Below are 23,461 nucleotides of genomic sequence, written 5' to 3'. Positions count from 1 at the left end.
GCAGTGTTTTCAGAATGCTCAGTTTTGCACCGTTGAAAACACACACACAGATTGTCAGACCTTTAGTGAGCTGCACAGAAGATAAAGGTCAGGGCCCGACCAGTGTGTGTAATAATTAATGGGGGAAAAGGTTCAACAGCTATTAACAGGCTGACATACCTATAAAGTACATAGGAAGGATGGAGCGCAGGGTTATAGATGAAGCTTTTAAAAAGGTGCAACTAGTGTTTTGATACCTCATATCTTCATTGGATTCAGAGCAGGTAGTGAAAGTGAAGGGCACCTGTTGAGGCTCAGACTCTGCTCTTTAAGATGAGTGCTTATCATAAAATTATTGAACTGCTCTCCTGTGACACATGACAGGAACTTGGCTGTTAATTTTCCTGTCACTAAATGAACATTTGACATGTTTGTGGCACTACATCAAAAGTCAGGAGTCATTAGAGTTCATCCTCCAGAGACTTTGAATATCTGTGCCAAATTTCACAGCACAGTCGTCACGATACTTCACTCTGAACCAAAGTGTTGGATTGAAAGACTGATGGATGCGCCGACCGACCGACCGACACCGCCGTCCCTAGAGCTGCGAGTGCGTCTAAAAATGGCAACCATCATTATCATCTGAGTGTATTCCTCAGCACAGCTTATCATAGCAGGGACTGGGTCCCCACCTGCTTATAATGAGAAAATCAGTGGTACAGAAAAGAGCAGGGTGTGTTTGTCTGTGTGGGTGGTGTGTGTGTGTATCTGGTGTACAGATGAAACAGAGAATCCCAGGAAACCAGGGCAGGGTCACAGGAAAGGGACAGCCACCTCCCTACAGCACCCTGTGGCTCTCTGCGCTCATCCTGCCTACCTATCAGTATTCAGCAGACCACCCCTGCCTCCCCTTATCAGGATGAAACTGATTGGCCTTACAGTAGTTTCCATGGCTGGCCTGTGTCTCTTTTTCCCCCACAGCTGTTGATTCCCAGAAAGTAACAGATCTGCCATTTTTTTTTGTCATCCTCTTGAACTAAGATCCACTCTTTGTTTGTCATCTTCTTTCCACTGAATCAGGTCCAATCTCTGTTCCTCCTTTTCCCTCCCCTTGTGGTGTTCACAGCTCCTGGACATGCTGGCCTCTGTCACATGCGCTCCTCCAACCTAATCTCTTTGGCCCCCCCTGTCAGTCAGACCGACAAGCGTGACGCGCCCCTTCCTCCCCTCTTTCTCTCTCTCCCCTTTCTCCCCCTCTGGAGCCGCAAGCCTTTCCCTTCATCTCAAAAATATCTCCCTGCATCTGTGCAAAAATACACAACACTTTGGTTGCCAGCGTGTCCCTCTCTCTTTCTCATGCGACATAACACTGGTCTGCTCATCTGCACATCGCCTAGAGTCTGAACTCTTAAGTGAGAAAATAAACAGAGAGGGTTGAGCATTCGGTCGGTGGCTGAAGGTCACCTCTGTTTCTGAGCGATAAAAAGGCTTTGGCTATTTTGACAGCTGGCCAGCTTTCACCTGTTCCTGAGCTTTGCCTGTAGCCGCAGGCAGATACACAGATAAAAAGTTAAAGCAGAGATTTTTTTTTTATTATTATTTCTTGGTGGACTTTTATTTGTTAAAAATAAAAAAGACTTGTACTGTTCTTGGCAAGATGCCTACCTTTCAACATCCCTGCAATGCATCTGTTCCCACTGTGTCTTTAGTTCCCATTTCATTTCTCATTCATCTGTTTTTATCTTCTTTTTTTATCGTGCATGTCTTTTCATTTATTTCAGTGTTCTATTCTGTTATTGTCTGTCTTTTGGTTTGCTCCATAAATTATATGTTTAATCCTTTGTTTTCAGTTGATTTTATTGGTGGATTTGACCCATTCCCACTCTACCATGTCAATGAGAAACCATCTCATCTCCTCTTAAAGCCCATGTACCTGTAAGTATGAATGTGCCATGCCACCATATGTGTCTCTGTGTGCTTTAATTGTGACTGTACGAACAGGTGCATGTCAGTATTCATATTATCTGTTGCCTTTTGCGGACATGAACAGTTTAGCTTGTGCCTGTTTGTATCTAACTGTTTCCTCTTTAAGGTTACATCCCAGCAAACACTGAGACATTAAATGACCGTTATTTGAATGTCAAATCAAGACGCAGCATTACCTGGCCATCAGCTGGACGTCTTTCTTAAGCATCCTAGAAACATCAAAATATGTCCAAATAATAAACTAACGTTGACCCACACAGGACTTGAACCTCAGTGTCCCAGGTGAAAGCTCAGTGCTTTATCCAACTCATTCTACAGCCCTTTTTAGATTTTAAATTTGCAGGAAAGTCCAATCAGTCTTCTTTCAGCATTGGCAGTATAAAAACAAAATCAGGGAGTGTGGCGAAATTCCGCCTACCTACTTTTGTTTATACAGAATGCACCTTTTTGAGGGCAATGGGGGGCGTGAGACAGTAACAAAACGTGTAGCTCCATGGTGACGTAAACAGTGGGAAGTCGTGGCTGGTCAGTCCTTCAGCGATTCTCTCGTAAGTCGGCCCATTCTTCACCGTCCCCGTCATTTGACGGTTAATGGCCTCTTCGTTTGCGAGGGTAAGGAGGAGGCGCAATTCCTTGTTTCTCCAGTTGCTCATCTTTACTGTAGTGTCTGTCAGGTTTGCATTTCCCTCTTGCTACTAGCTGCTCATTCCTGCTATCAGCTGTTTCCTGTTTATCCACTGCCAGTGGCTCGCACATGCGGCGTCATCAACAGCTCCTCCCACAAGTCTTCAACAGCCCCTCCGTGGCGGAAAGGCACCTCGTTCTTATTAAACCAAAAAGGTTCCGTCAATATGTCTACCCTACCCTACGAGGCGGAAAATTGGGCACCTTGGATCAACTCGCCAATCTGGCTCTGTGTGTCTAAACGCTCGCAGCTTGCCGGCAAAACGGCCCAACATTCGCATAAAATCTGGCAGTGTAAAAGGGGCTTACTTGTCTTTATAAAGTTTGTCGGTCTTCATGCCACATCACCTGACTTTCTAGCAAAGGCTACTTCTCCCATGTGCCACTAACTACAACTTGGATAGACTTTTGGCCCTTTCAAACATCACAGGTTTAAAACAATGAGACAGTGAAACAGTTGATGAATTTAAATGACATAGGCATCTTTTATATATTAAAAAAATGGGCATCGAGTAATACTGGTCTTTGGACCTGAAGTGCTCATCATAGTTTTACCTTCTGATCACAACCACTTCACAACCAAACAAATAAATTGTCAATAAAATGTTGTATTAAAAAAATAGATGTGTAATATGATCAATATTTCCTGATTTAGAAGAGAGGCTCTGAATGGACATGTATTGGTAGTAGAAACACCGTCACCATTGGGCTCTCTACCTCAAAACTGCATTGCCGCTTTTGGCGTCCAGCCGTGACGATTTTTGGCCAGGGACTCAACGTCACTGTCCTACCAGTGTTTGCTGGGAGTGGGATCCCTTGATTTTCCTACAACTGTTCAATAATCAGAACAAGTAATCTCAACTCACTTGTTCCAGTGTGAGCTTTTTAGAATTTGATGAGGATCCAGGATGTTACAAAACAACACTGACTCGGAGTGATTGTGCAAACACTTGCTCAGTATCTGGGGCTTTGAGTCATGTCTGGGGAGTAGATGTCTTTCCGAGACATGCTACATCCTGTCAGAGGGCTGTAGGGAATATGTGTGTGTATGTGTGGGTGTACCAGTATATGTGCATCTCAGTGCTGCAGGCAGTAACTGATAGAAGCAAATGGAGAAAAACACACAAAAAATCTGACTAAAATTGGATTAATCAATTAAGTTGTGCAGAGGACTTAATAACAATAAGTCTGGGAAGTCATGTAATAATTCTCTGCCAACATGAGATGAATATTTTATTAGCTTCTTGACAGTTTAATCAGCTCCGTCTCTAATGGGAGGGAGGAAGTTTTCGTCTCCTCCAATCTACTGGGAGTTATATCCAGGAGACATTCATCCAGGGAAGTGTGTGTGCATAAATGTCTGCGTGTCTGCGTGCAAGTTGCCCCGACGAATGTTAACCGTCTTCCTTTCTTCCCATGTTTGTGTTCTCTGCAGGTCTACGTAAATAAGAGAGCGTCCAGTGCGGAGGTGACACAGCGAATTCCCACGGAGACAAAATGGCTGTTGTGGCACAAACATCTCAGTTCACTGGGACACGCCAGACATTCCTCCCCCTCTTGATTTCAGTACTTTAAACATGTCATTTACTGGTGTACTGCCAGGAAAAGCCACCACTTTTCAGTTAGGGTCCATTGTTTTCCAGGGAGGGATGACGGGTTCTGGGAAAGGGGGGATTACAGTGCAACAAAGCCTCATATTGTGTGTTTAGGGAAATATCAATCATTTTCTTTGTATGGAGTTCTCTGCTGAGGTCCCATGGCTGTGACCTGCCCATAATGGTCTAATACACCCCACAAACATGACTGTATAGAACATGTACAGCATATAAATACATTGTGTGTGTAATCAGGGACTGCCCCAGCTTTCCCAGTCTGTGGTCCTGTGTCTTAGAGGACTCAGTGATTTAGCATGTTATTGCTGGTTTGGCTCAGATCTTGGCCAGAGGGCTGAATTACAGTGGAGCCCGTGGAATGAGCTATTGTGCGCTGCCTGTTTACTTTAGGCCAGGATCTGTGTGCATAAATACACGAGCAAAGCAGGAAGAGGCAGGGGAGTGGAGAGGTAGAGGGTAGAGGGAGGGGAGGGAACAAAAGCACCAACCCTACAGGGGCATCTGTCAAAAATAGAAAATGTAAATAACAAAACGGGGGGGGGGGGGGTAAGAAATTTGGATTTAGAGTTTGAAATGTGAACTATCAAGAACGCAAAGAGGTGTTCAAACACAAGGAACGGCATGTGAGTCTTACTTTTATTTCTGGAGTCTTATTGTTGCGACTATTCTCACCAACAGCCAAGTCAGTATTTCTGAAGTGTCATGTGTTAGAAGACACACTGAAAGCTTTATTTTCACTTCAGCTCTCCTCTAACTACCGACACATCGAGCTCCTGACAGGGGTGATCATTACACACTCTCAAGCAGAGGTCACACAGCATATTTTTAACTTCAGGAAAACAATAGAAATTGTTTTTACTATTCACATTGCATACAACAGCGTTGAGTTGTGACATCTTCAGTGGAGGAATAGCGTGGCCTGTACCTGAGTGAACCAGAGCGTTTGTCTCCTGTCAGTTCAACAGTGTAGATTCTCAATGGTGATAGTCTCAGTTGTGATTGTTTTATAGCATGTTTTTTACAGGGTTTGTATTGTAATTATGTGTATAACATATTAAGTAAAGACAAAATAGCAAAACTGATGTCATCAACTGGTTTGCGTATGAGCTGGTTAAACTGTAACTGAAAGCGTCTGCGGAGTAGTTTCCTACTCAGATTGATTTTATTCTGACCCAGCAACATTTTTATTTGGACAAAAGAACACACACACACACACACACACACACACACACACACGGGTCATATCACCTAAACTGATGGTAGCACTTTTTGTTGTTAATGTCAGATGTTTTCGGACTGAAGTCAGATCCCCTGTTGCCTTACCGTTAGTGCGAATCACTACTGCTCTCTGGTGTTCAAAGTGTTCATGTGCAAGTTATAAGGCCACTGAGTTTCTGCTGCAAGGTCCATGAATCTACACAGTTTGTCTTAAAACTATTTTTTGTCTGCAGATAACAGTAAATCTTAAAATAGTGTTTTTGCTGGGTGATTGTGATGTAGCAGGAGTTGGTGCTTTGCCCTGGTGTCAGTGTTATACTCAGTCTTTATTGTTTAGATCAAGATCTGGGGGGTTTTTTGCGCACTACATTTGAATCGAAGCATTTTTAGTATGCTTTTAGTCTGATTATAATTTCTTGGTGCTAAGTTTAAAATGGTCTGCTTAGCTATTTTTTTTTCCAGGAATCAAAAGCGTCGTGAACAAAGAAGTTCTTTCTGTTTTCAGTCCTTTTTATAGTCAGCACCTAAAAATATCTCAGTTGCGTGTCAGATCCCTCTGTGGTATTAGATGTTCTTCACTGCTAGATAGACGGTCCAAAAACTGTTGCGATTCTGAAAATCACCTGACCACTTCTGCCAGCTAATTTCAGAATGATGACAGCGACCCGTTTTGATTTGATTGGTCATCTTTGGCAAGATGCAATAATTTATGTGTCATTATTGTCTTTATGATTTAACGTTTACACACCCCTGGCAGGCTAACTGGTGTGTGTGTGTTAGTGAAAACACAAAGCACCTCATATTGTAACATAATCAGTATTAGTAGTAAATGCTACTATGTAAAAACTAGTCTTCCTCTCAGTGCAATACAGCCTCTCCCTAAAATTTCCGGTGACTGGAATTAGTTGAAACCTGTTACGGTTGTGTGTGTATGTGCTAGTCTCCACTGAAAAAGATTCCACCCGTTTGTAGATAATTCTTTTTCTTTGTATAGAAAGTGGAAAAGATCTCCTTTTTTTTGTATCTCTCTCTTCTATTTTGTGTCCTGTGTTGCCTCAACCCCGTGTGACCTGATTGTGTAATCCTATTTATCCAGAACTGTGCTTTGTGTTCATGTAAATAGGTGTTTGTTAATAAAAGAATGTGCTCTTTTAATGATACTGGGGGTCGTTTAGTAGATGTGTTGTGAAGTGCACTCTGATTGCGAGTAATCATAATAACCATACACATATTCAACAGCTTAAAATGTTTATAGAAAAGTATCTGTCAGCTCTGACAAGCAACCAGCAATAATCTTTATTTTCTGTATCAGTACAAGGTCAAATGAGTACAGAGGAAAAAATTCAAGGCCACTCATGCATCACCTGTATAACAGTTGCTTCTCACTACAGCCTCAGGACATGAAAGCACGAACGCTGCCTCTAATGACAGCTCTGCAGATGGGGCAGTGACGCAGGCTGGCAGCGCAATCACCACACACCACCAAATGGCCACAGGGGATGAAAACAATGGACACCAGTTTGTCCATGCACACCTTACAGGTTCTCTCCTCCTGCAGCTGCCTCAGCAGCTCTTCTGGGCTGGGGTCCTTTACTGTGGGACCACAAACAGGAAATCAGATAAGCACTCACACTGCATAGAAGCTAAGTTGTGTTAGCAACTCACTGGGGTTACTGGTCATTAAAAGTGTTAGAAAAGGGTTCCCACAGCTTCTTGGAATCCTTCAAAGTTAGTATATTTGAGGGGACAAAAACAAGACCTTGAAATTTGATTGATATATATACATATATATTGTGTGAGACTAGATATTTTCTCAACTTACACAATGTATTGTTTTGCTTTGCTGTTTAATGAGCAAAGAGACCGTCACTGCAACAGCACAATGAGAAGTGTTTACCCATTTAAGCCTTTCTCTCTTTTTAATTGTTGCCTGTGTGCTTCCGTAAAGCCCACTCCTTCTCTTTATAAAAATTCTCAGTGTTGTAACAGTAATTAACCTTGATCTGCGCCTCAAACTCTCCCATGTTGGATTCTTGAATTTGATTTGATGTTTAAGAAGCGTGGGAACCCTGGTTACAGGCACAAAAGCTGTTTTTTCCACCTTGCAAATCATAAAGGTGTTGACCTCTGACCTTTCTCTCTGATGGGTGTTTGTGTCCTCACGTTTCCAGCACTGGAGCCCTGCCTCGTCTCTGACTCTAAGAACACAAGCATGAAAAAAAAACATATTACAAACTAAAGTATCCATTATAACACTGATATTTAGGTTATTACTATTTCAGCTCATACTATTGCACATGTTAAAGGTCCAGTGTGTAGGATTTAGTGGCCTCTAGTGGTGAGGTTGTAGAACTGAAACTTTTCCCATGTGCCAAGCGTGTAGGAGAATTACAGTGGCTGACTTGAAAATACAAATTACCCTATTTGGAGCTAGTGGTTGATTTGTCCGTTCTCGGTTACTCAAGAAACAACTATATACTATTTTGCCGATAGTTGCCCCTAAATCCTACACACTGGGCCTTCAAATCGGGTACCTGTGGAAAATGACAGTGATTCAGCACGGTAATTATTGACACCTCTAGTTGACTGTTACCAGTGGTGGAAGAAGTATTCAGATCCTTTAATAAAAGTACCAATCCAACGATGTAAAAAATACTCTACGACAAGCTAAGTTCTTGCATTTACAGCTCCTACTTAAGTGAAAGTATAAAAGCGTTAGCAAAATGTACGTAAAGTATCAAAAGTTAAAGTACTTGGAACTACTAACAACTCATAGGCACATGAAATGTGATAAGAGGCCCCAACCAAATAATTTTCTTGTAAGAGATCACGAGTCAAAAAGCTTGGAAACCACAGGTTTAATCTTAAACGATGTATTGTGTTTGATATCGTGTGTTTTATGTAAAATATTAATCTGAAAAGTAAGGAGTTACTGTAGCTGATATATGTAGTTGAGCAAAAAGTACAATATGTTTCTCTGAATTGTCCAGTACAAGTATAAAGTAGCAGAAAATGGAAATACTCAAGTTAAGCTACAGAAATGCACCATACTTGAGTAAATGTACTCGTTACTTCCCACCACTGGTTGTTACCTCTGCTCTGTGGCCCACTCTGTCTGTCCTCCTGCTCCGCCTGCAGTACGTCAGTGACCAGGTCAGATACAGAAGTGTAGTGCTGACCTGTCAAAAGGTACTTGGTCTGGACCAGACTCTCCACCAGGTTCGCTTCAAAGCCCATCTGCAGCACAGTCTGCACCACGGGGGAGAGCATGGCCGAGGAAGCTCCCAGACTGCCGACCATATCTGGGAGACGAGGAGAGGAAGAAGTGAGGAAAGCGAGAGTAGTGCTAGAGAATAGCCACAGATCTACCTCCCTTCTAGATGACACATTAACTATAAGCAACCTATCTGATAAGTGGGGGCATTAGGGGGACACATTGTGCACCCTGCCTTTTATATTTCAAACCACAGACCTCTTGTGTTAATCTGCTGAAATGGATTATAATTGTAATTCCATCATTGTATGGAATAATGGCCCTCTCCCGCCTGCCATGCAACCATGGGCAACAAATGGTTTCCATAGCACTCTGTGATTACTGCAATCCTATCGCAAACATTAGCTCAGATAATTGAACATGCAGTTATTTCATTTTCAGCAGCCTCCCAAAGAAAGGTAATGGAGCTGCTTTGTTCCAGAGAGAGCCTGTTCACAGTCTAATTTCAGATTTTGAGCAGTTGCCTGGTGCAAGGTGTGCTTTGTGCAAGTGGTTCACACCAGGTTTGTCTGAGAAAACTGGTTTCAGCCTTTATTTTATCCATTTGCACAACCTGCAATGCGACTCACGATGTTTGCTCCACCTTTCCCCTTTTGTGTGAACAAGCACGAGTGGATGTTGACACTTTGATTCTTTGCACGGCAGGATACACAAAGATCATTTTTGGCATCAAAGGCTGCTATTTTCTTATCCAGGTCTACCTGTTAGGAATAAAGGTTCTTTCTTGTTACGCACCCATCATTCCCTGCCTTGTTTCAATTTTATATGACTTACCGTTTCTGGATCCGATATCTCTGCCTGTGGAGGTCTGTGATCCACCCTAGAAAAGTAATCATATTTTGAATTTGCAATGAAAGTCATGAATGATTTAAATGCGGCAATGACAAACTGTCACTCATCAGTGTGTGGTTATAATGTCTGCTGCATGAAAAACAGACTTCACTCCGAGCAGATAAGGGGGATAAAGGCTCTCACCACAGTCTCACCCAGATGGAAATGAGCATCCTGAATGTTGCTGATATACTCCTGCCCTCTCGTCTGGATTAAAAACTCACATCTGAGAAACAGAGATGCTGTTTTATAATCTGCCAAAGCATGCGTGCAGAACACAAAACAACTTGAAACTTGAAAAAAAAATTTGGCTAGTGCAAAAACCGGCAAATGATTTCTTCAATGTGCTTTGTGACAAGTCCTGCTGTTACCGTGGAAACCACTTGGCATGTTCCTGCCAGGGGTCATCTCCTGGCTCCCAGTTTCTCAGCCCTCCATCACAGTAGAAGCATTTGACGTTGTCTCCGTGACCTGTCAGGATGTACAGGACCAGAAACTTTACAGCTTTACACAAATCAGTCCTGTGCTCAAACTGAAACCTGTAAAAATGACAATTAATCAACCCCTCTTTGACACAGACTCAGTAAAACTAACCTTCGTAGCTTCACAAAGACACCACCCATTGTAGTGTTACTTTATTTGATTGCATTATTTTGTCTTGGTTGCCATGATATTGTGTCCACACTCTGTGTTGCCTGAAGCTGTGGAGCCCACCTTCTTTAGCAGCCCCAGCATTGTCCAGGTTGTTCTGTCCACAACATCATGACTCAGCAGGACAATTGTATCATGAACTCTCTCACAAAGAGAGGTCACTCTGGCAGTGACTGGGTCAGAGCTGAATATTTCACTGAAATACACTCATGGATGCTCAAATTGTCGCTAATTATTAAGACATTAAAGAAGGAGGATGTGAATGTTTTAAAGGTGTATAGTGAGTACCTGTGTAGAAGAATCCTGCTCTGGCGAGAACATCTGGCTGGACTGAGGCCTCAGTGGGCCAGTTGTGGTAAGTGGTGAGTCGGGAATCCTCCGCCTCCATCTCTGGGTACACCGCTTGCCCAGCTGTCCCCTGGTCATCCATAGTCATCCTCTGGAGTTGACTCAACAGCTGGCCGTCCACAGAGTCTGAGGAGCCAAGTTGGAGAGGAATATTTCCCACAGCCCGGCCCTGTATGAAACTGCAAGCGGGGAAATGCCTCTTGTGCTCGGCGGCCGGGCTGTCCCCATGTACCCAGTGTCTTAAAATCCCTCCACAGCAGAAACATTGGACTTTATCTGCAGGGCCCAGAAAGAAGAAGCCCGCCTTGGCCAGGTCTCCAGATGTGACAGGCGCATCTGCCGGCCAGTTGTGAAAAGTTCGAAGCCTCTCCCCTTCTCTTCGCATCTGAGGCTCCTCGAGGATGTGCAGCGTAGTGCTCCTGTCATCCATCATTCTGTGGCATGTAGGTTTTCCTTTCTCTTCTTGTCCTGTACCAGTCATCCCTTTTGCGACCCATAGTGGAGCGCACACTGAAGGTGAGTGCAGCACACCAGCTGAAATAATATGATCAGCTGTGGGGGCCTGCACAGCGGCCTACAGGAGACTGCTTTCCAGAAAAGCCACCAAATGCCAGAACGTATGCTCATTGATCCTTGAATGAATGAAAGCCTGAACATGCCATGTGGCTCCGCCTCTTAGGGAAAACCATGTGAAGCATTTCAGAAGAATACTATGGCTTCACAACAGATGTGACTATTGAAGGAGACTACAGAGTTTTGAAAAATAGCATAAAGCAAAATGACAACAGAGAGCTATAAGTTTAAAGGGACAGTTCACCCCAAAATAAAAATTACATATTTTTGCTCTTACCTGTAGTGCTGTTTATCAGTTTAGTTTGTTTTGGTGTCAGTTGTCAAATGTTGGAGATATCGGCCGTAGAAATGTCTGTCTTCTCTTGAATATAATGGAACTAGATGGCACTCGGCTAGTGTTGTCATGATACCAAAATCTTTGTTTCGGTACCAATACCAATATGAATTTTGATATTTTTCGATACTCTTCGGTACTTTTCCTAAGGAAAAGTCCTTTTGGATACAAACCTTTAGAACAATAAATAGTAGGGGTGTAACGGTACCAAAAAAAATCATGGTTCGGTAAGTACCTCGGTACGGACGTCACGGTTTGGTAACTCAAATGTTCCACCAAGTTTGTGTTGTCTCGTGTTGTCTCCCTTTGCGATTCAGACTTTCTCTTGTCTTTTTTCATGTGCGCCAGCTGCGGATGTTGATACAGGTGTTGTCATACACACCACTTGTGCAATCTGTGCTCCAATAGGAACAAGAAAGGCGTTTGTGTGCATAAATGAGTAAAATAAATTAACTAAATTAATGAACTGAATCAATTTCAAAGTACCGGTATTTTCCAAATGCAGTATAGTACCATTTGGAATACTCTAGTACCGCGGTACTATTTTAGTACCGGTATACCGTGCAACACTAGTTAGCAGTTGATGCACACTTCCGTCTGTGCAGTGATATGTTTGGCGGGTGTAGTTTGGTAGAAAGAAAATAGTTCCTACATGAAACTGCTCACAACAAGGTCTGCGGATTATTTTGAGTAACCAGGTCATGATTTCTGGAACGAGACTTTAATGGTGAATATTTCAAATGAATTGGCACTTGGAGCTCCACAAGCCGAATGGAGAAATGGCAGACATCTGTGCGGCTGATATCTCCAACACTCTGCAACTCACACGAAAACAATCTAGACTGATAAATAACTCTACAGGTAAGAGGAAAATATGTACTTTCAGATTTTGTGGGCAAGCTGTCCCCTTAACTTATAACGCTCCAAGAATACAGGGATTTCAACAAATGCCAAAAGACTTCATCTCATCTTTGAAAGAAAACTTGACCTTTCAAAGTATTACAGGCACACAAGTGGCTCTTTTTTGTATATCCTATAGGTCAGGGATGTCAAACTCATTTTAGTTCACAGGCTACATACAGCCCATTTTGATCTCAAGTGGGCTTGACAAATAAAACAATCACAAAATAACCTATAAATATCATCAGCTCCAATTTTCCCCCTTTCTTTTTGTGTAAAGAAGTACAAGTACATTCTGTAAATGTTCATCCTTTTACAAAACAAACAGCAAGAAAAATAAGTGTAATTTCAACATTATGGCTCAGTTTTTCCATTTTCTTTTGAACTGATGTTGCTGATTGACAATATTTTTCACAATGTTTAATTTTTAAGTATTTATTGTTATATCAAAGAGCTGAATTCTGGTCAGGGTGCACTACTCACTCTTAAACTTGCTCCCAAAACTTGGCACCTCTTAGCCTTGTTAAGTAGTGAACCAGATTGGACCTTTTGGCAGGCAGGTTCTGGCCCACGGGCAGCATGTTTGACACCCCTGCTACAGGTCTTGACTCTGATCTTTCTCTCTGCTGGGTGTTTGTGTGCTCAAGGCCTTACAGGATTGCTCCCTCCTTTTGCTAATAAGGATGAAGGAGTTAACTGGTTAAACACATAAAATAAGCTGCATAGTCACACTTCACAATACTGGGATTTGTTGTGCCAAAAACTAGCTCAAAAGTTAAAATACTTGGAACCGCTAACAACTCATAGGCATGTGGCATGTGATAAGAGGCCCCAACCAAATAATTTTCTTGCAAAATGGAAATACTCAAGTTAAGCACAAGTACTTAAAATATGTACGATACTTGAGTAAATGTAGTGATTGTTACCTCTGCTCTGTGGCCCACTCTGTCCTCCTGCTCCGCCTGCAGTACGTCAGTGACCAGGTCAGATGCAGAAGTGTAGTGCTGACCTGTCAGAAGGTACTTGGTCTGGACCAGGCTTGTTTCAAAGCCCATGGAAACCATTTGTTGGAAGACTTACATCCCAAAGCATATGTCAATACTGATCATAATACTGAGAAGTTTCATTGTTGGCCAAATTTTTAATGCATTTTTAGGGCGTTAACATTTGAAACAGCTACACAAGATGATATTGTATCTGCTCTGTATACTGTCAGTATGATGAGGTTTAATAAATCCTGAAAATGACTAGCTATAAACAGTTAGGGTTTGACCTTTGACTGTTTAGGGAGTTGCGTGTGCATTGCTGCCTCCTGGTGGTGAAAGAGAGTAACAACTACTGTAATTTATTACAGGCCAGAACCTAACCAGTTCATGATAAATTGCTTGTCATGCTTAACTTGAGTTATTCTGCAGGTATAAGTTTCAACCTGTGCTCACACTGTGACCACACACTGTCACATTTACAATACAGATCCTATTTAAAATACCCTATGTATAATTTTCTATCTGTCTCAGTGGGGTCACCTGCAGGATGGACTGCATCCACATTTGGGATTTGACTGACACCTTAAACATCTAAATTTACAATGCTTACTGTGGCTCTTTTGTTCTACCATGTGTCATTTACATTCCAGTAAGTCTCACATGAGCAGAGCTGAGCTCATCTGTATCAGATCTAAGGGGCCCTGGAGTAAAACCACACTCAGTCTGCTGATACCTCCTCTGGCGTTGTTTACACCCACAGAGGCTGCAGAAATAGCACCATTATCAGTACAAGCAAAGAGAAAACTTTTACTCAACTGTCAGTGTTAGTGATTTGGGTTTATTGCAGTTGGCTCTGTGTTATTTAAATCACAGTTATTAAGGTCCTCACGATGCTTCAAACTTTTGCCACCCCGCGGGGAGCGACGTGAACTGCAGCGGCGGCTCAAAGCCCGGATGGAGCAGCCATTGGGGAAGTGTACTGGGCTTTAACGTAACTGAGGAGGGCTCTCTCTCTGGAATAATAAAGACAAAGTAAAAGGCGACCGAGGGCAGAAATATCCAAGCACCGAAAGGTCCACTCGGCGACACATAACGTTAACTTGAAAACCCGCACCAGGACTTGACTGCTTTCGGACACAGTATCCGAGGCGACAGACTTGAACTGTGGAAGTTGGGATACGTGCACACAGCGGAAAATATACAGCTGAGCCTGCGCTACAACTACTAGCCACACGCTAAGCGGCACAACTAGCCACATAGCTAACTGTAACTGAGCTGTGAACTTGCTTTCAAATCACGGGGCTTGAACTCCAGTCACAAGCTCAGGCTCTGTGAGAATCCAGGGACTTGCTTAATGAATTATGTCTGCCACAAGCATTGACCCTCAGGTAGGAAGAACGATGTACCTCGCCTGTACAGACCTTGCAAGCTAGCTGCCTGCTAACGTTAACGATTTACTGGGCTACGGCTATTCATCGGAAGTGCTAGCTAGCCACTAACGTTGGCCGGTGCTTGTAGCTAGCAAGTTAGCTACATTCCGTTAAACGGTTAAATGTTTGTAACGGACATCCAAGAATGGTGACACTAAGTTAAACGTTAGCGTGTAGCCCGTTGTCAAACGCATCTTTAACTGTGACCATATGTTTGTGCCACCAACGTAGCAGGAAAAACTCCCCACCTATGGTTCAATACGTGAAGCTAACGTTGAAATAATTAAACAGAGGTTCAAGCTAACTTATTCAGTGAATCCTAACTTTTTATTGAAGGTGGTACAAACACCAGCATTGTTTCTAGGGTGACCCAAATGTATTCAGACTCTCATGGCAAACTAAGTTACAGCCTGCTGACGTTTATAAAGCCATTTTAAGAGGGCTAGTTAACGTTAGCTAGCGAAGTTGTGCCTGATTTAACGCTAACGTTAGCTGGTTGATTAACTAACACAAGTTACACAGCAATTAAATTACTTTCACTGTTATAACCAGCTGTAAGTACGCACAGCTTCCACACACTAACGTTAGATACATGTTTTGTATTGCCCCTATTCAGGAAGTGGTCTTAATGTTCAGCTTCCCAGCAATACACTGCTTACATCAGAGGCTGCTCTCAATCTGTGTGATATCTTAAATCAGCTGGAAATAACCATGTTCTCTCCTTTTTTCTTTTTCATGATCCAACATGGCTGCAGAGATCAAAGGGACAAGCATCTAAAGGTGAGTTGTGGCATCACAGAGGGCTGAATCAGGATCATTTGTTTGTTTGTTGTTTAGTCTGGACATGCATGCACCAGCCCTGCATGGAGGTGGTATGAGACAAACAGTATCAGGGTCAGGGGTTTAATAATTGAGTGGGGGCATACTGGGAGAGACCGATACATTGGAGGACACCATCCACCATGTCAGGCGGAACTGTGGGGGAAAATACTATATTTTTTTGTTTGCCAATAGCATCCATGTTGAGAAGATGTCCAAGATGCTCATCCTCAGTTTTACCTGCACAATGCTAATACTGTCTGTTGATGCATCTCTGATGTCTTTGCACTTAACATATTTATTTCCTGAGGTGATGGCACACCCAAATATGTCTTTTGAATATGACATGCGCAACCATTGTAGCCTTAAGAGTTGTGAGTAAAAGTATTTCATTAAAAAAAAGGAGATTATCTCGGTGTCAAGTGTGAATTTCACTTGCTACTGTCCATCTTTATTTGAGGATATTCTATTAATATTCCAAAAAATACACTAGTTCTGTCTCAAGCCTTAAAGGCATGCACATTGATTGTGCGTATTAGACAGCCCACCTTCTGCTCCTACATTAGCCATAGTGGTCACTGATCTAGGAGTACAAGAGGAGTTTTCCTGACCGTGGACGAGTGGCAGGAAGGTGCTCTCATGTGTGCACACCATTTTGACACAAAATATGACAGTTTCAGACACACATATCAGACACTTTCCAGTGGTTTGAGAAGCGTCCATGGTTTTGGCCCCTTTAAGCTGACCCCAGAATCCTGTGTGAGGGGCTAACTGCAAAGATGTATAGCCACCTTAAATCCCTACAGGTATATTATCCAAAAGATGTTACTATAAATCAGCATTCACAAATATTTAGGTGTGCAGGGAGGTCCAGTCTCACTCTTCTGTCAGTGTCCTTACTAACCCCAGCTGTACATAATGATTTACAGGTAATTCACTGACGTGCGCCTTGGTGACGTTGTTGTTATGGCCTCGTAATTGTATTCTTTATGCTATTCAAGTCATCTTTGATTTACTGCAGCTGGTGAAGGAAGTGGTGTGACAGGCAGGTCTTGACTCACGCTTCACCTGCAGGCCTCGCTGGCAGCAGGCCACAGGCTGATTCACCTCCAGGCTTGGCTTGACATGGCTCAGTGATTTTAATTTCTGGAGAGCACATGCACATACAGGAGGGACAGACGGATTTGAATACTACATTTGTGTGTTGATCGTATCATTTGATAGAGTATCAGTAAATCTTTATGCAGGGTTATCTTTAAATCTGTTGTGCGCTATGTTGGAGTTGAGCAAATTGAATATGCTTTTTTTTTTTTTTTTTTTTTTTTTTTTACAACATAATTAAGCCTTGTTCACATCATTTCAGATGTAACACAAGTTGATAGCTAACACAACTATTGTTATCCGTTTATTTAAAAAAAACAGTACATATATATTTAAATGTACATTAATGTGATTGTGTTTTGTTGCAGTGCAAAATGGTTCACTGCATCAGAAGGAGACTGTCCATGACAATGATTTTGAGCCATACCTCACTGGTCAATCAACTCAGGTAAAGCCCGATTTCTCTATCTTAAGATAATAGTTCAGAGAACTGCAAATAATAATAACTATAAAAAAATAATACAGAATAGATGGATTAGGACTAGCTTATGTGGTTAAATATAATTCTCACATTTTTTGTGTCACGGATTCTTATGTTTTTCTGGCAAATGTGTGCACAATCACTTGTTTATGTTTACATTGTTCAGCTTTGTTGTCCTTGTTTGTGGCTGTTATGTCTCTGTGCAAGTACATTGAGAGCAACAAAAGGAATCAAATTACTTGTATGTGTATACACTCACTTGGCCAGTAAAGCTGATTCTGATGAAATAAACTGATGAGCTAAGCACTGGACTGTGTGCCACTGATAGGCTTTACAAAACGCCTGTTAAATACAAACACTTCAACTTTAGTTTATTACAATAGAAAATTGTAGAAACATAACCTCTAATATGCAGGATTGTCAGATACTGTTTCTAAACATGCTCTCCAGGGAGGTGAAAGTAAAATCCAACCCCAGATTTACTCTTGTTTGGTGTTTTGCCTGGCTATGTCTCTTGAATGCCTGCTGCTTACAGTCTGGCACCTGGTCACCACCTTTTTAGAAAGCCCTTACCTCACCTGAGCAGAGCGCTGTGGGGGTGCACACCTATAAACATCCCAAACACAAAATTAAAAGAAAGTAAGAAGATACAGGCAGAGGACAGAGTCTCTGCAGGAACACACACTTCTAGTGGGTCATAAGTGATGATAGAGAGGGATTACTTCTCTTTAAGGTGACACATTTTTTATGAAATTTCTGCATAGTATATCTTTCAGTTATGTTGAATTATTGCCCAAATCTAAAGTGCATGCAATATGTTAGGCACTCATGTTAAGTGAAATAAATAAAAAAACACACATATAAAATAGATCTTGTATATAGAATAGGGCCAGGAGAGTTTTATTGAAATTATAGATGTGATTCAACTTTAACTGTAAGTCGTTTGCTAATGCTGTGGCTCTGCTGACATTCATTCATCCAGAACAACAGCTACCAGTCCATCACCGACCCCTACCTGTCCAGCTACTACGCCCCCTCCATTGGATTTCCGTATCCCCTCAGTGAGGCTCCCTGGTCCACAGGCGGGGACCCCCCTATTCCATACCTCACCCCCTATGGACCCTTGAGTAATGGAGACCATCACTTCATGCCAGACACGGTGTTTGGCCAGCCGGGGGGCCTGGGAAGCAGCATCTACCCCCACAGGTTTAACTTTTTTCCTGAAAACCCTGCCTTCTCTGCTTGGGGCACGAGTGGCTCCCAGGGCCAGCAGACTCAAAGTTCAGCCTACGGTGGCAGCTACAGCTATCCCCCCAGCTCCCTGGGGGGCACCCTGGTGCCTGACGGTCAGACGGGCTTTCACAGTGACACCCTCAACAAAGCCCCTGGTATGAACAGCCTGGAGCAGGGAATGGTCGGCTTGAAGATCGGAGGGGATGTCACTGGCCAGGGGTCAGGAGTCAAGGCTGTGGGATCTGTGATTGGTGGACCGGCGGTGGCAGCCACAGGGAATGGAGCCACACCTATTGGCATGCCTCCACCCAAACCCACCTCCTGGGCAGCCATCGCCAGCAAGCCCGCCAAACCGCAGCAGCTGAAAGCTAAGGTGAAGCCTGGGATGCCCAATCCAGGGGGAGCTCTTCCCCCGCCACCTATCAAACACAATATGAACATCGGGACCTGGGACAAGGGCCCAGTGACTAAAGTAGCCACAGCTCCACTGCAGCAACAGCAGCCTCTTGGTCTGCCTCATGCCATGCCACCTCAAGCCCCCATGCAGCAAGGACCCATGCAGCCCCCACCTCCCCAGTCTTTGGTGCAGCCCCAGATGCAGCCTATGGCCTTACAGCCCCAGCCCCACCATCACCAGCACCATCAGCCACCACCTCAGCCCTACCAGAACCACACCCAGCCCCCACAACCCCAGACCCGTTGGGTTGCTCCACGCAACCGTAACCAAGGCTACGGGCAGGGTGGCCCTGGCCATGATGGTAGTGGTGTGATGGGTATAGTTGGTGGTGGGCCCGGTGGCCCCCAAACGTCTGCCAGCCAGGGACCTGGTGGAGAGTCTCACCCAGTGCTGGATAAGCTGCGTGCCTCCCATAGCTACAACCCCAAGGACTTTGAATGGAACCTGAAGAATGGACGTGTTTTCATCATTAAGAGCTACTCCGAGGACGATATCCATCGCTCCATCAAGTACTCCATCTGGTGCAGCACGGAGCATGGAAACAAGAGGCTGGACTCAGCCTTCCGGGCCATGAATTCTAAAGGCCCCGTGTACCTTCTGTTCAGTGTCAATGGCAGTGGTCATTTCTGCGGCGTGGCAGAGATGCGTTCACCAGTGGACTATGGCACCAGTGCTGGTGTTTGGGCACAGGACAAGTGGAAGGGCAAGTTTGACGTGGACTGGTTGTTTGTTAAGGACGTGCCTAATAGCCAGCTGCGCCACATCCGCCTGGAGAACAATGACAACAAGCCAGTGACCAACTCCCGCGACACCCAGGAGGTTCCTCTGGAGAAGGCCAAACAGGTGCTCAAGATCATCGCCACCTACAAACACACCACCTCCATCTTTGATGACTTCTCCCATTACGAGAAGAGGCAGGAAGAAGAGGAGGAGGTGCGCAAGGTGGGCACAGTCATGTCACTGTGTTACCTTAAATTTACCAAAAATATCTATTTGGCACCCTTGATTAAAATATAAGTGTGTTCTTGCTCTTTTTTTCCTCTTTATTTGTGTCTGAGTGACTAATTTTTCTGTTTCCTGTTATTTGCTCCTTTCGACAGACTTTTGAACCGTCTCCGATACAGAACCGCTCTCGGTTGGATCAGGTAAGGAACTGTCATATCCTCCCACCAGTATTAAGAGCTTAGTCTGACAGTTACTGTTGATTGCTTTTGATTGTGTTGTTCACACAGAAAGGTTGAATTATTTTATGATCTAATATTTGATCACTGCTTTAAATAGATATATGTAGACCTCATCAAAATGCCTTCAGTTTATTGTGCTGTTAAGTAATATTTGAATGTCTAATGTTTTTTTTTTTGTTGTTGTTGTTCTTTTTCCTAACAGGAGCGCCAAAACAGGAATAAACAATAGAAGACATTTATCCTTGGCTTGATCAACAGTTACACTAGGACTTTTGATTTAAGAGACAGAAGAATATGAAAATGCAACCAAGCCCTTCATTTTTTTTTTCTATTTAATCCTGGTGAATCTCTGCCATTGTCGAGACTTGTGCTTTTTTTGCCCCATGTACCACCCACTTCTTGTGCAGGGATAACAAGCTGATTTAATGTTTTACCTAGCTACCACCACACTCTCTTTAGTTCAGTTTTTTTTCTATATATATTTTTCTTCCCGTTCCATCTCGTACTCTTCTCTCACCAGACTGGTTTTCTCTCTCCTGCCCCCAACCCCACCTCTTTCCAATTGAATCAGGGTTTGACTGCACCATGGAGAAAAAAAAAATCTGCCACTTTATATTTCAGTACAATCAGGAACGGATGTGTCCTGCCCCTTTTTGTCCATTTGGGGGCAACATTGCCATGCTTCAGAGGTTTAACTGTGCCAACAGGGTTGGAGGATCCCAAAGGCAATGTCGGACTTGGAGCTGTGCGATAATAAAACTTCAATGGTTTATCTATTTTTCATTCAGATCAACAAAATCTCTATTTTTTGGCTTACTACTGACGATTTTCATTTCAGAAACCTGTTTTCTGGAGCCTTAATGTTTTTTTTTCTAATTATTGGTGACTTCTCAAAAGAACTGCTCAAACAGTGACACTGCTGGAGAAATCAGGGATAGTGTGAAGTCACACGGGACTCGAGACATTTCTGAGGAGGAATTGCAAAGGCCTCTGGGAAAAAGAAATAATGGATGTGTCCTCCACAACCAGAACTCTCACCATTTAAGTCAAAAATTGTACTATTGACATCCCTCACACCCCTCTGCTTTGCTTTCTTTTTTTATGTTTGTCTTGAAGGGGTCTTTTGTATGTTTCATCAGGAGATTCTGCTTGTGTACGCAACCCAGTCTGAGAGAATTGTCGGATCCACCATTTTAAATTGTTTTATAATCAGAATTATGTAATGATGTAACTGCTACATTGAATGAATTGTTGCTTTTGTGTTTTTTGTTCCACAAAAGGGGGGGGGGGGGGTTCACATATTTGTCCATTCACCATCATTCTGTCTTAATCCTCTTGTTTTTTGTTTTTTTTTTCCCCTCAAATTTGGTTTTGCTAAGTCTATCATGTTGGTCGTAATGCTAAGCTTTAACGTAGGAGCCTATATATTCATGGAGAAAGCCTAAAAATGTATAACCTAAAAATTAATGTAACTGATTTACTATCGAGTAAGAAAAAAATAAGAATGAAATGTGGTTTCTGTGTGTTTTTTGGTTGTTGTTGCAAAAATAGTTTGTTCTAAACTGAAACCATTGATTATGATACAGTAAAGTACTTTCAGGTATGTTAACGGAGAAAAAAAAAGATTGGATATTAAAAAAAAGTCACTAATAGATGTGTGTGCCCATGCATGGCAAGCTGCAATAGAAGAAGTCTGTTGGAAAATGTCAATATTGTCCATCCAGCAGCTTGTCTGTGAGGTGAGAGTGGTGATATTTAGTTAACGGTCCTTTAAAGGACAGTGTCCCCCCTCCCTGTTCTCGTGTCAGTTGTTTCAGAGCATTCAAAGCCAGAGTGCAGTTTGTTTGTTAGTGAGTGTTTTGAGATCAGCAGGTTCTCTCTCCTCTCGGTTATTTTGAAACAAGACAGTTCAGTATTTTGTGGATTTTGAGGTTACCATGATGCAGAGAGGAATGCTGCTAATGGACATGGCTGTCTCTTTCATGTCGAGGGATCTTTTCACATTTTGTGTATCTGTGTAAGAGTTGAAAATCTGATGTCGCTTCATGGTAACCTGATCAAACATTCAGATCCTAATTCACAATTTTCTGTTTGAAATATTTGACCTGAAACTGATAATTGTGGCCTGAAGTCATTCACATTAATTTGTTTGTTCAGATTATGTTAGACGGTGTACATGATCTATTTGATTCTGTCAGAGCTTAACCCTGTTGTTGCGTTGAGATGGCAGAAGTTCTGCACTTTGCTGAGGTCGCTCGAATGCGAGTACGAACCATATGCTCCACAGTCATATTTCCAGATGCGTGAAGCTGCATTGTATTTTTTACCCGGCCAGTGTATCCCTTGTTATCTATAGAGAACTGACCTCTAACAGGATCCTCTCTCCTCCATCTCCTCTCCTTTTAAACCTGCACTAATCAATAGCTAGGTTGATCCAAGCAATACGGTGAACGCCCTTCACATGTTTGCCTTCACCAACACCGCTCTCTCCAACCAGCGTAGAGTCAGGGGGCAGGTGAGGAGCAAAAGGATGCCACCGAAGACTGAGTCGCAGCCGTCTTTTGCCTCAGGAAGCATGAACTGGTTGTGATTATGGTACAGGGGCTTGTGTGCACGTTAACGATAACTGTCAGATGTGTGTTGCAATAGAGGGATGTCAGGTTAGCCATTAAAGTATATGTATCAACACTACGAAAAGGATTAATGACATGAAATATTAAATAAACATTGATTATCTTATAGACCACAGTTGTAGTGGGCATAACTTGTTCAAAAGATCTATCTTGGTTTTTCTTTATAGAAGAAATCAAGCCTTAATAAACTGTCCATTCAGAAATCGGTTTGTCTTGATCTCATGACTTCTCTGTTAGTGAGCGAACAGCCATCTATAGTGACCTTATACACAGAGAGGACGCTCTGTAGGGCGGCACCAGTGCTTTAACGTCACTGAAAGGTTTTCTCCACTGCAATTGTTCATTTCTGTTGTCTTTTTATCATGCGTGTTATACTGTATCTGTAAATATATCAGAGCAGACCTCTGTCTCCACAGGCTGAGGTGGTGTACGACAGAATATGACCGCGTGCTGCTGCCTGGGATGAAAGTTGACAGTATTTAAATGTATGAAACAGATAAAAAAATGGCACCTGCGTCATAGTATTTCATGTTTTAGTGCCTAATGTAAATACAGAAGCTTTAGGTTTAAATCCATGCACACATTTGCCAAAACTAATTTTTGATAATCTGTTTTTTTAGCCCAAGATGACCTTTTCACATCCTGTTTCAGGCACTGGAAATGCTTAACAGTTTTCAGCACAGGTTTACAATATATTTATTCCACACTTGTCAAACAGGTTTTCTTTTCTTTCTTTGACAGGAGCT

At 42.8% G+C, this 23,461-nt stretch overlaps 3 protein-coding genes across 7 annotated transcripts in view; 2 read left to right on the top strand and 1 right to left on the bottom strand.

Moving 5' to 3' along the window:
- Positions 1-6,640, top strand: part of nkain4 (sodium/potassium transporting ATPase interacting 4) — a 63,196-nt gene extending 56,556 nt beyond the window's left edge. Inside the window, exons 6-7 of one of the 3 annotated variants that reach the window (XM_033630180.2) lie at positions 1,830-1,914; positions 4,085-6,640. In XM_033630180.2, coding sequence (XP_033486071.1) covers positions 1,830-1,914; positions 4,085-4,094 — 95 coding nt within the window. In that variant the 3' untranslated portion in view covers positions 4,095-6,640. Of the gene's footprint in view, positions 1-1,829; positions 1,919-4,084 lie in introns of those variants that run through there. The other 2 variants (XM_033630182.2, XM_033630181.2) reach the window with 2 other exon arrangements.
- Positions 6,641-6,753: 113 nt separating this feature from the next.
- Positions 6,754-11,131, bottom strand: birc7 (baculoviral IAP repeat containing 7). 2 transcript variants are annotated; one of them, XM_078169954.1, is made up of 7 exons: positions 10,525-11,131; positions 9,957-10,056; positions 9,730-9,811; positions 9,529-9,574; positions 8,573-8,782; positions 7,613-7,678; positions 6,754-7,073 (listed from the first exon to the last, which is right to left on the bottom strand). In XM_078169954.1, the coding sequence occupies exons 1-7, from the start codon at positions 11,063-11,065 to the stop codon at positions 6,874-6,876; spliced, it is 1,245 nt and encodes a 414-aa protein (XP_078026080.1). In that variant the 5' UTR covers positions 11,066-11,131; the 3' UTR covers positions 6,754-6,873. The 2 variants fall into 2 exon arrangements, with proteins under 2 accessions (XP_078026080.1, XP_033485169.1); XM_033629278.2 differs by having other exon boundaries at positions 8,660-8,782; positions 10,525-11,116.
- Positions 11,132-14,314: 3,183 nt separating this feature from the next.
- Positions 14,315-22,918, top strand: LOC117258400 (YTH domain-containing family protein 1-like). Of its 2 annotated transcripts, none has more exons than XM_033629276.2 (6): positions 14,315-14,765; positions 15,563-15,587; positions 17,096-17,175; positions 18,191-19,840; positions 19,999-20,043; positions 20,285-22,918. In XM_033629276.2, the coding sequence occupies exons 1-6, from the start codon at positions 14,739-14,741 to the stop codon at positions 20,309-20,311; spliced, it is 1,854 nt and encodes a 617-aa protein (XP_033485167.1). In that variant the 5' UTR covers positions 14,315-14,738; the 3' UTR covers positions 20,312-22,918. The 2 variants fall into 2 exon arrangements, with proteins under 2 accessions (XP_033485167.1, XP_033485168.1); XM_033629277.2 differs by having other exon boundaries at positions 14,330-14,765; positions 18,191-19,831; positions 20,285-21,592.
- The last annotated feature ends 543 nt before the right edge of the window (positions 22,919-23,461 follow it).

The sequence above is a fragment of the Epinephelus lanceolatus genome, chromosome 8, assembly GCF_041903045.1.
Source record: "Epinephelus lanceolatus isolate andai-2023 chromosome 8, ASM4190304v1, whole genome shotgun sequence".
In the NCBI taxonomy this organism is placed as follows: domain Eukaryota; kingdom Metazoa; phylum Chordata; class Actinopteri; order Perciformes; family Serranidae; genus Epinephelus; species Epinephelus lanceolatus.
The sequence above is the reverse complement of the archived record's forward strand: the minus strand, read 5'-3'. Positions and strand labels throughout refer to the sequence as shown.